The 12448-nt window shown below is 42.3% G+C and overlaps 1 protein-coding gene across 1 annotated transcript; it reads right to left on the reverse strand.

Annotated features, from left to right (window-relative positions):
- Positions 1-215: 215 nt before the first annotated feature.
- On the reverse strand, positions 216-11553 carry LOC115036388 (interleukin-6 receptor subunit beta). Its single transcript, XM_029494565.1, has 15 exons — positions 11499-11553; positions 10028-10205; positions 8657-8816; positions 6681-6862; positions 6428-6591; positions 6035-6200; positions 5707-5789; positions 5167-5395; positions 3744-3932; positions 3543-3647; positions 2304-2450; positions 1999-2130; positions 1824-1920; positions 1586-1667; positions 216-982 (listed from the first exon to the last, which is right to left on the reverse strand). The coding sequence occupies exons 2-15, from the start codon at positions 10083-10085 to the stop codon at positions 305-307; spliced, it is 2472 nt and encodes an 823-aa protein (XP_029350425.1). The 5' UTR covers positions 10086-10205; positions 11499-11553; the 3' UTR covers positions 216-304.
- Between the last annotated feature and the right edge of the window lie 895 nt (positions 11554-12448).

Raw genomic sequence — 12448 nt, forward strand, 5'->3', positions numbered from 1 at the left:
CCCATTCAAGATTCAAAAGTGTTTAATATTTACATTAAAGAAGCACGTTTCCCTGGTCAATGAAATTCTTCTTGCTGTCCACAGTGAATGCCAAACATATATAGAAAATAGATCGATAGAATAAAAATAGGACAAGCACATAAAAAACTTAGCTCAGCATAATGACTGAGTTTCCTTTTTTATATTAAAAAAAAAAAGCAAAAAACCACGTAAAATATTAATTTAAGGTTGCTGATACATGGATAATGGATGGCTTTATGCACATTATGAAGAAAAATCTGATATGGGTATCCTTGGCATGACACTAAACAGCAGGGGAGATGTAAGCGTCACACTTCACAGGACAGTATGAGAAATCCACAAAAACAGGAGGGAGAAAAGCCGGAGCGCTGGGATGGGCGAAGGTGTCGGGTTGGAGTGACGGTACGGAGTTAAAGTTGCTTCGAAGAAAAGAGTGTCTGTGTGAATGAGCCTCAGCTTGGTGAAAGAGTAACGTACAAGACGTTGGGACGCTGCTAAAGTCTGGGAAGGAAACAAGGCTTTGATTTTGTTTCAGGAAAAGACGGAAGGTTTGGAGCTTATCCGTTACAGAAGGAGCTGAATCCAGTGCTGTGCTCTCTTGTGTACCAGACCTCCTCAGCTCACCGTCACTGCCCGGCTTCTGTCTGACGTCGCTGACACTGACGGTGCTGTGCTGCCAGTCACTTAGGTGCAGATAAGCAGGTGACAGGATGGCTGGCGGAGGATTTTTAGGAGGTGTCTGAGAGAAGATGGCGGTGGAGTAAATTAAGGGGTAGGAAGTAGGATCCGTATCAGAAGTAGTCCTGGGTCTGATCGGGCTCCTGGTGGACTCTGACATTCTGGTCCTTTGAGGTGTTTGAGCCTCATGCAGGCCTGAATTCTGCAGCTCGGTTTCTCCGAGCAGAGTGACTTCAGAGTATTTAATTTTGGGCTTCTCTGGTGTTGACGGCTGCTCCACACTCTGAGGAGAACAAACACAAAAGGCCCAAATCCTTCCATTTTCTGTTTATGTATGTTTCAAAATTATTTCTTTACTGATTTTTATCTCTTCATAAATCTATAAAACTAAACTAAGTAGTTAAAAGCACGTATGAGATAAGGTTTTCAGACAGTTGGCACAAAAAAAAAAAGAGATTTACTGCTTACAAGTCGTCATGTAAGTACTTTTACATACAAACCTGATTCTTTTTGGTCACCATAGAACAAAACATTTTGTTAAAAATTATTATTTCTTCATCTTATATTTTCATGGATATTCATTCTCTCTGTTATTTATGTTCATGTAATTAACGGTACATGTGTCTTGTCAGCTCAGGGTTCTCTGAAGTTAACCTCATGAATGCAATACAACAGGAAGTAAGTTGTTTGTGGTTTCTGCTGCCATCCAGTGCTTAAAACACAAATTGTTTCATGGGTTTTCTCTCTGTGAGTCAGTCATGGCTGCCGCTGACTTATCAGGATAGTAGTTGTGTGACAGTTAGTCTGTATGTTCGGTTCATTGTTGGGTTATTATTTCCAGACTTTAAGGCGAAGCTAAAGTAAATGGAAAAAGGACTCAGCTTACCGTCACAGTGGTTATTGGGATCCAGTGGGCCAGACTGCTGTTAGAAGGATCAGGAACGAATTGACAAAGCTTCTGTTTCACCCTGCAAACCACAACAAAAGAGAGACAGTACATGCTATGAAACAGTTAGCTGCTTCCAAACACGAGCGGGCAGAAAGAAGTATGGCAGCTACTGAGTTTTGAGGACAAAAGGTCTGTGTTTGTGTCCCGCTTGCTAAATGCAAGACAAAGCTCTTACATCTTATTCTGCGCCAGGCAGGCCATCAACGCCAGCGTCAGGAACGTCAGCAAGAGAGGAAGGACGGCATACGCCGCCACTGAGATTTCATCAGGACCTTCACACACAAAGATAAAGATATAGCAGCATGTGTGCTTGTGTGTTTTTATTTTGAGGGTGAGGCATCTTTCCTCACCTATGTGCACATTAACAACCGGCCCAGCTGCTCCACTGCCAGCGTCGGTGTTGGCCTGCATGGAGATGTCGTAGTTACCAGGCAACAGCTTCCCCAGGGAGTAACGTCGAACATGACCGTGCACAATCACGTCTGAGTAAACAAGGAAGGGGTACATCATCAGTGTTGTTTTAGGATGAAATTAGATAGAGACCGACTTTGTCACACAACAGGTGAAAGGAACACTACATTTCCTTTCCACTCCAGCAATGATGCAATTGTGTGTGCGTGTGTGAGCGCTGTTTCTAAGTATGTGTGTTTCTCACTCCTGGCCGGCTGGTTTGCTGTGGAGTAGTGCAGTATGTACTTCCGAATGAAACCGTGACACAGCTCCACGGGCACCGGACTCCAGCTGAGCTCCACACTCCCTCCAGAGATCTTGTGCACCTCCACCACAGGACCAGCTGAGGGCACTGTACCGGCAGACAACAGGAGCAGGAGCAGAGATGATGATGCCAACGATGATGATGATGATGATGATGATGATGATACAGAGCTGCTGAACATGCCAGAAAAAAGGCTCCATATATATATCTGATTAGGTAATGTTTACTTTCACAAGCTGAAGATATCCTGTCTCATCTGATAAACGAAGACAGAGACCACACTTGGCTCTTCAACGAGTTAATTTCGCTTTTATAATTAGACATCGTTATTATTTATTTTTCAGGCTGGCATACTCTCATTCAGCTAAAAGAGTCCTGTTCAGCAGAATTTGGGTCAGTTTGAGGAAGGAGTTGTTGATGCTAGAGTTACAGTATCTTTACAACATAAATTGAGGGGCAGCCAGCGTGGAGGCAAAAGCCATGATCGACAAGGACGCTGGCGGCCTCCTCTCTCAGGATCCGTCAGTGACACAACACAAATATGTACGTTGCACATCATTGCATGAGTCAGCCACGATCGCCTTATCAGTGGTGATGGAGTGATCATGAGCTGATGAGGAGTCATCAGCTTCTACGCTGGACTAAAGTGCTTCAGCTGGCTCCAGTTAGAAACCTCTATTGAAGGTATACATGTAAAAATGTACTCGACACAAGCCAAAAAAATCCCATGAAAGGACCTAAACATTTTACGTCTTACAGACTTCCATTGTCGTCTCCTCGTTACTGTGCACACAGCCTTGTAGTTTATTTTAGCTGAATTCCATAAATGTGTGTAAATATTCACTCATATGAGCCAAAGCTGCAGCGGACTTTTCATTTGATTTCATTCCCCTTAGCTAAAAAAAAAAAAAATCAGCGCTCATCTACATTAGGAAGTCAGAGCTTTTTAAACAAAACTAAATAGATTTGTAGTTCTAAAATTTTATCAAAAGGGAAGAATGAGCACGGAGTGGAGGGTTGAGAAGGCATGAAGTGTGGCGAGACAGGCCGACATGTTTGTTGGTGACAAAGAAAAGAAAGATCTAGAACAATACTGACATTCAAGGTCAAGAGGCTTCGTGCGTCAACCAAACTCGTCTACTTTTAGAGCTCAGCATGAGACAAACAAAGGTCACGCACCTCCTTGCCGTGTATAAATGTGAAGCATCCCGTTCTTCCCCGCCCCTCGATCGCCGTAGAGGACAGTGACAGAAATAGTGTAACGCTCCATCGGCTTTACACCCTCTAAACAATAGAAAGATAAAAGGCATTTGCCAGAAACTGATTCACACGAGGTTGTGACAGATGATATAAAAAAACAAAAAGAGTTAGAAATTTTACTTGTGATGATGTGTGTTGTGCACGAGCTGTTCAACCTCTCCCAGTGCGTGATGCTGCTGCTTTTCTCTCTGACGGCGAACCACTCCACAACGAAGCCGCTCACTGATCGATTGGCTGGAGCTGCCCAGCTAACGGCTAAGTTGTTGTCATCCAGTGGAGTTGCGGTGATTTGGCTCGGCGGGGGCTGCTCTGAACAGAAACAGGAGAAGAAGGAAAAAACTCTATCGATTCTCACTATATTCGGTCAGCTTCAGCATCAGACGCATATTCTTTTTTTTGTTATCGGATGCTATTGGAAAGAGAGTTGACAACCCCCCCTCCAAGTGTTTATACCTGCTCTGCGTGTCCAGATTCTGAGGTCGGCCTTTAATCTGATTATACATACTTTTTTTTGGGTCTCATTTTTGTCATGAATTGCCGGCATATACCTGCATTCGTGCTTATGTGGCAGCCAATCTTGGGAGCTGCTACCAGCTCTGCTGAACTGCACAATGAGATGCGACTGCAGATAACGGCAACACACTCCAATTCAGCAGTGACACACACTTCTCCCTGTCCAAATCTCCCACTCCAAAGCCGCTGTTACTAATCATTGTACTGAGAACAGAAAAAGGGACAGGTGGGCGTGTAGAGAAATAACAAAGAGACCTTGGAGGAGCATGCCATTGTACAGTGGGCAGATCCTTGAAGCAGCTTGTTGTGCCATTGTCAGTTTTGCTAAATTACAAAAAGTAAACATCATTTTGTGGTGCCATGCACTTCAGATTGCGTTATCTCTCTCTGAAACCTTTTAATAGCCAGGTGCAAGTGCAGCGCCTCATTATTGTTCAAGAGACATCCATGACGCATGGCAACGTTACGCAATACAACAATGTGCCACAAACAATGCTCTGACCTTCGGAGGGCCATACTGTGTTGTTCCTGCTGACATCTTAATCCAAACATCTGAAACTCATTTGTGACACCCTTGTGTAGCTGCACGTTGCAGTGCTGATAAAGCGCCCAAAAATACTTTTAAACTATTGACATTGATCAGGTGTTTTGTTGGTCTGTAGTGCTCCAACACACTTATATGGGCTCTGATGGGTGCAAGTGTTTTTGGTGACTAAACAACGAACATGCTGGATGGGAAAATTATTCTGGGGGCGGGGGGGGGGGACATCTACTGTCTCAGGCGGGTTCGTATACGGATGGCAGAGACAAGGCAGGAAAAATGTCCCGACTAATATTTGAGAGAACTCCTTGGCGCTATGTTTGGACTGAGCTCCTCACGGAGGAGGTGACAGAGGGTCAGTGTGGAGTAAGTTATCAATGCTGCCAGTCCAGACCTCTGCTACTGTGTGTAGTTCTTACACAAATGTAGAGTGAGCGATAGCATGAACATACACACGTGTTCATGCATATTCATTAATGAAATAAATACCTGCTTCAGAGGCCCCACGGAGCCGTATGTGGGCTTCTGGCGACATCCCGGCAGAGTTGGAGGCTGTCAGAGCGCAGGAGCAGCGCTCTGCAGAGAGGCGCAGGGTGCAGGACATATTTGTATGGTGTAAATCTCTGCAGCTCCCGTACTTCCGAACTTGAGCGCTGTCTGTCTGACAGGTGACATTATAGAAGAGGACTCTGCCGTTGGCCAGAGAGCGAGGTAAGGGCTTGAAGGCGTGAACCGTGAAGGAAAAGAGGAAACAAAAAAATGGAAGTGAGGTCCGATTATGATGGATGGATAAGACTATTCTGTTTTTCACCAGTTATCTCAGCTTTGCTCTCAACTCCAACCAGAGATTTGCAATAAATGAGTGATTTCATGTAGCCATAGAAACAAATTAGAAAAAGTTCAGGACTAGATGGTGATTAAAAACTAATCAGATCCCAAAGTTATTAAATTGTGAGTCTGCAAAGCTCAAACTGACAGTGAGAAAAAAATGAAGCTGCTGATCACATAGTTTGACAAACACATGCACACCTTCCAAAAAAGGGAGATGAGCCTCGACCCATTCTTGTCCGTTTGTTTCACTTGTCTCCAGAAAGCTGGCGCTGCAGATGGAGCTGGCAGACAGAAGGGAAGGGGAAAACTGAAATTCAACATCTTAAAAGAAGAACATGCTAAGGAAACGCAAACAGAAAGGTGCAGATGTTGTGTAATATATTGTGTTTTGCTGGTTCATGACGTCTTGCATCAGTGGTTTGTTTGGAGATGTTTGCCGTATACATTCCTTGTTATGTCTTCCAAATTATCTGTGAGATACATCATTTTAAGCTGAGGGTGCTTCAGTCTTAGTCCCCTTACTCACCGTCCTCAGCTGTCCTCCCCTGGAGTGCATTGCTCCACGGGCTCCAAGGGCTCTGTGGGCCCCGGTAATGGTGACGGAGCCGGATGGTATATGAAGTGTCTGGCCTGAAGAGACAAACCTGGAAGCTGTAGTCTTTCACCGGCGCATTTTTGACCTGGACACCAAGCTGCATGAGATGGAGACATTAGGTGAAGTAAGGTGAGAAGTAGCCTGTGAAGTGAACAATACGAAAATGTTTTAAAACATTTGATTTCTCTGACAGTACCAAAATGTCAAAAGCTCCACAGACGAAAAAAAGAAAATGGCACATCTTGCGCTTTCCTTTACATTCAAATGAATGCATCCATTTGTTTAGTTGTTATATGGTTTTATTAATATTCAGGAATGGCAGACCTGCCCCTCCTGTGTGACCTCAACTTGGGAACTCAGTGCTCCGCCTTTGATTTCAGACAGTGCCACGGGGAAAACACCCAAGGTGCGTTTCCATGTGATGTTCAGACATTTGGACATCCTGTTGACTGGATCCACATGGCTCAAAGTCACTGGAGGCAACATCACTGAGAAAAACAGGAAGAGGGGAGTGATGGAGAAGTACAAGCACGTAGTCCAGAGCAAGGTACAAGTGGGGGAATGGCAATAACCTCACATTCAATTCTACCAGGCTGACACCGAGGAGATGATGATACGTTGGCGCTCCGACTGTGTGCCATGACAGTGACGCAAAAGATGAACCTCACTGACGACGCTCTGAGATTCGCTGTGCAGCTGGTGCCAGACGTAACGCAGTTGTACTGGTCCACAAAACGTTTCGTTGTGAAGGACTCACCTCTGAATGCCCAAAAGTTCATGTAAACAGACAAAGGCATACCCTTTAATACGCAGAGCCAAAGCAAAGCATGAAAACAATATTTATGAGTCCTACTCCTACCTTACCTTTGGCCACAATAGTCAACTAACAGATACCTCACTGTCAAGCAAATGGGCACCCAGGAGTGTGTTAACATGGTTGATTTTTGCATGTGTGCAGTCACAAACACAATCATGGCTAAAAACGCAGATACTGCACAAGATTGTGTCACCAACAACACATCTGTTATCATCAGATTGTGCGGTGGTAACTCTGGGATTCTTATCTCTGAGAATAAAACTTGTTCACAAAATCTCACACGCACAAGGAGGATGTTGAAAAGATTTTTTTTTTTTTTTTTTAAAGCCAAGCATATACAGCAAAGTAGGTGCAGAAGTAAATAGAATAATAGTGCACTAACATTTTTGTACTTATGTTTGCATGTAGTCATGCAAACATACAGCAGTTCGCCGTTGTTGAACTGGGCCTTTGCTAATCTGACTGGCCATTAGGGTCTTTTGGCTAACTGCATTTCCTCAGGTCACTCCTGACATACAGTAAATATTATCATATTTACTTATATACTTTAAAGTCATCATACTTTAAAAGCGACCATTGTAGATGAAAGACAGAAACGTTAGGGTGTTTTAGTCTACTGCTGCTTTAATACTGTCAAACTGTATCAAAGACACATCTCAGACTACATCAGCCTGTTTCCGGCTGCAGGAGTAGAACATTTCTCATCACATTTTACTGCCATAGAAAGACAAGATTAAAACAGTTTGTCACTCTGTCACACAACTGGATCTTATAAAATGACTTGAAGCCCAAATTGAACCTGCAGTAAGTTATTTGCTGACACTTGGGGCCACTGAGAGTTATATATCATCACTTTTTCAAGCTGATATGACTGTTCAAACTGTTTCGGTGTGTGGTGTAACCGTCTACACGTTCAGGTAAATATCTGGCTCTTTTGATACCAAATGATCCACTGGGCTCACCAGCTCATGTGTTTGCTGAATTGGGAATGAGCCTCCAGATCACAGTTAAATATCCATTGTAGATTTTTTATCAAAGTGATTGGCGTCATCTCCACCATGGAAACCGAGACAGTTTCATAATGTTGAAGAATGGTGGTCATTCTTCCAGTAGAGTTTCAGAAACTTGTAGTTTTTGCTTGCAATTGTCCCCCATCTGTAAAACTAGGAATATATTAAATATTCTTCAAACGGATTAAAACATTGTTTTAATACCTAAATGGAATCATTCTTAAAATATGCCTCTTTTATGTTAGAGAAAACAGAGTGCTGGACCAAAGTGCTATGTTGTGTAATAATATAATGCCTATATTATGATACATATAAACTGCTGGCAACATAGCAGGATAATGGTTAGAACTGCGGCCTCACAAAAAGGAGGTTATGGGTTTGATTCCCTGTCCGCGCCCTTCCCTTAACTGAGGGGAGTTTGCAAGCTCTCCCCTTGCCTGCGTGGGTTTCCTCCGGGCACTCCAGTTTCCTCCCACCATCCAAAAACATTATGTCTAGGTTAATTGGTGGCTCTAAATTGCCCGTTGGTGGGCACCAAGTTGGGTGGGCTTGCCAGCCAATTGCCAGGCAGTGGGGGGCACCACGACCCCGAAACAGATTAGCCGTAGAAAATGAGTGAGTGATATTAGCTGAAGGTTGTGAATGCACTGGAGCGGAAGCATATGTCACATAGTTGGATGTGTTCAAACACAACTCCTGACACACTGATGAAATGGTTTGGCTCACCCTATAAACTTCTGGATTTGCAGTGTGTAGCGCGTCGCTGGCAGGTCTCCAGCCTCCCAGTGACAGGTGGCGTTGGCTCGATTCTGGAACACACAGCCAATTAGCCGCGGGGGTCGGGGGAAGGGTTTGGAGGTCACACTGGTTGCGGCAGGGGGCAGGGCTGAAGATGGAGAGAATTAAGAGCATGAAGGGGCAGACACCCCTCACTAAGTCTGAGATTACTTCTGACTCACTAGTTTATTGTTTGAAATGCACAGATGTGTGTGTACAGCAAAATTGTGCAAGATGAGATTTACACTGGCAAGAAATATGTGAGATGAAAAATAATTAATGAACATGTTCTTTCCAAAGTAGCATCTTATTACAATGTCAACTAGATGAATTATTTGAAACCAATGTCTGAGTGCAAACAATGTATTGTGCCATCTATTGATTGATATATGGGATACATTTGCTTTGTCCTTAGTTTTAACAGAAGCTCAAACAGGATGTTTGCCTGGAAAAAATTCCAATCTGTTTTCTCAGCTTTCTAACTTAGTTTTGTTTGTTTTTTTAATCAATTGGTGTCCTTCTGAGCGTTTCAATGCTAATTTTGTGGCGTTTTGGTAAAGGGTTAGGGTTTTTTTATATTAAAGTTTAAGAAACAGGCAATAGCTGGAAATAGGCATTCATTTGGAGCCATGTCTGTGAATGTCAGAGCAACATTCACTGTCGTTCAAGTCAACGAATCGTATAACAATGAGAGAACAGGAGGAAGAAGATGACAATAAGGGAGTAGAAAGAATTTTTTAAAAACAAGCTGTGGTATGTGACATTAACATGGCATCAAATTTCAGGTTACTATGATAAACCAGCTCCCAGTGAAGCATTTTTTTTTCCAGTGACATTGTGCGGTTGCTGTAACAATGTCAGTGATGGATAACTAACTTAAGTCCAAAAGTCACCTTCCTTTGAGCCCTGTTTTGCTCCCCACCTGCTCCTGAGGGATAGAGTTATATATCTGGGTCTTTAGCTGCTAAATGTATATATCGGTGCTGGGCTGGCAAAGTAGAAGAGCTTTATGAGTTTGTCTTGACTTGACTAGAGCTTGACTTTGAAAAAATATAGTAAAGTGAGCTCGAAAACTAAGTGAGCTGAAAGAGGTTAAAACATCAACACACAATAAGGCCAATGGAGATGTTTGTTCATTACTAAAAGTGAGCAGTTTTGTGGACTTATAAATAGTGATTTTGGCAAAATTGTCTAATTTTGGAATGGGATCCTGTTCCGGTGATTTTATTCCTTCAACCACAACACTGATTTCATCATTTCACTGCACTGGATCTCACTCTGGTCAGGAATAAGAATGAGAGAACTCTGAGCATGGCTTACCAAAGTTGAGTCCAGCCCCCAGTAGGCAGATGGAAACCACAGCTGCAACCCCCTCCATCGCCACAAACTGCTCTCCGCTGGAGCCGCAGCCTTTCTCACTCACTTTCCCCCCATCTTCCTACCAGCGGCTCGACTCCAGGACTCTGCGCACTGAAAAACTCCAGGCCATGTGTTCATTCTGTCAGATGAGATTGTAAACAGATTTAAAACAGCTTGAGAGCAACGTGACTCAGTCCAGTGTAAGTCAGATTTCATAAAGTCATTAGAATAGCTTGAGTCACAACTTTTACACTTTCAACATAGCAAATGTGCAGCCATGATGAAAAGATGAAAGGGGTGTTGATTAAACCCATCTTTAGAACTAAAGGTTTGGTTACGATTGATTTCAAGTCTGTTTTATGATACTATAATATAGCTGGACAGGCAACCATGTGTTGGGAAGCTCCTGGCTGTTTGCAAGCGTAAACCACTTCACACAACTACACAAATTCACATCAAACTAAACTACAACAAATATGAATTTACACCTAATTTGCACACTGTCAACAATCCTGAACGGTTCAAGCTCCACAAATACAAAAGCTCTTAGAAACATCTGAGATGAGTGAATGCTTTCTCTCAGAAAGTTGGATCACATTCTTTTGATATAATTAATAATGCAGCATTATAATGTGGCAGCTGGTTATTGTAACTTTCAATAACAACAGCCATAAATGAAGAAAAGTAAAAAAGGTGGAACATTTCCCACCGAACCATTTCGGGGAGCAGAAATATAGAATATACTTATATACATAGAAAATAATAATAAATAAAAATAATATATAGAAATCTGGACAGCACAGTACTTCAATTAAAGTACTTGACACACATTCCAACACTAATCCGTTGCAGGTGTAATAGTTTAAAGGCCTATCTGATAAAGTGCCACCTCAGTTTAAAGCAAATACAGTAATTACTTAAAAATTATTGTTTTTTTTTTGCAAAAGTCATAAATATAAATAAGGTCACCTCACAATAAAGCAGAAAGGCGGAATATCCTCCAATTAAAGAGGTTCGACTCAATAAATTTTTGACTGACAGCATTAAAAAGTGATATAAATGAAATAAACTATTAATTAACGATGTTCTTTATTCATTTTGAGCGCGTTAATGGCGCGAAAACAACAAATAAAAAAACTAGTAATATGGAGTAAAAAGTTGCATTCCAGATAAGAGTTTCAAATTAGATTCAATACATAAAAGTAAAAACAAATTAATATCCAACAGAAGCAACATGTACGACCATGAATGTTATTGGGAACAGTATACATGTTTGTTGGTTCCGAGTAGAAACTGTCTTTCTCTTAACAGTTGCTCCTCGTTAAAACACTACATGCATTTTCAGTGTCAACTATCGCCCAGTTACTTTTGAGTGACCATTTTGGTCACTAGGTTAAATTCAAAGACAATTCAGAGAGAAACTTCCACTTACCGCTGTCTTCACCGAGTCCCTGAGCAGCAGCGACCATCCCAGAGCGGCCAGATTTCCGAGCTGTCTTAAACATACCCTGTCCCCGCCCCGCTGTCGCTCACAGCCGGGCTCAGTGAGGTCTGATGTGGAGCTCAGCTCCCTTTTATTCACATTCACACCAAAAAGGGGGGAGAAACAAACAAAAATAAAAAGGGCAACTCTATCCAAGGTCAACATTGAGCATAGATAATAGCTCATGAATCATGGTTTAATCTCAATCTAAGATTGAGAAAGACAAACAAAAAGAAAACAAGTCCACACACACACCAGCACCACTACCATAATGGACTCTTTATATTTTATATTTATTTCAACATTTCCCTGACGAACTAGCTCACTAGCTGGTGGTCTGATGTTAAAAATGACAAAACAAAACAAAATGAGTCAAACAGTGGAGGATGTGGTTACAGGATGTGTACCGCAGGGCATCCCAATGCAATTTCAGCAGCAGTCAATAATATCTCCCTGGCCGTTTGCTTTACTTCATGATCTAACTATGACGTTCTTCCAGTTGCAATCATCAAGACGTTTCCTCCTTCATTATTACTAATGATGCACATGAGCACAGCGGTTCCTATTAAAACTGTATTATGCTCTTACAAAGGTGTGTGTGATGCCTTCACACGGGCAATCTGCAGCTTTTGATCGACAATCACCTGACAGGTTGATGTTTGTTGAGTATACAAATTATTGAAGTCTTGCTTGAAATTGGTTTCCAGTTAATCCTGGGTGACAAGTAAACATTTATCAACCTCAAACCACAAAGCAGGATCTTATAATGGGGTGATGCTGCACATTCACATAGCAGCACATAATAGGTCTGTGTTGTTCTTTTTACATGGAAAAACGATTAATCTCGGTGAAATTCTTGGATGAACAAAAAAAGAACCAGTCACGTGGCGCCATGCCTC

The sequence above is a fragment of the Echeneis naucrates genome, chromosome 22 (genome assembly GCF_900963305.1).
Source record: "Echeneis naucrates chromosome 22, fEcheNa1.1, whole genome shotgun sequence".
In the NCBI taxonomy this organism is placed as follows: Eukaryota; Metazoa; Chordata; class Actinopteri; order Carangiformes; family Echeneidae; genus Echeneis; species Echeneis naucrates.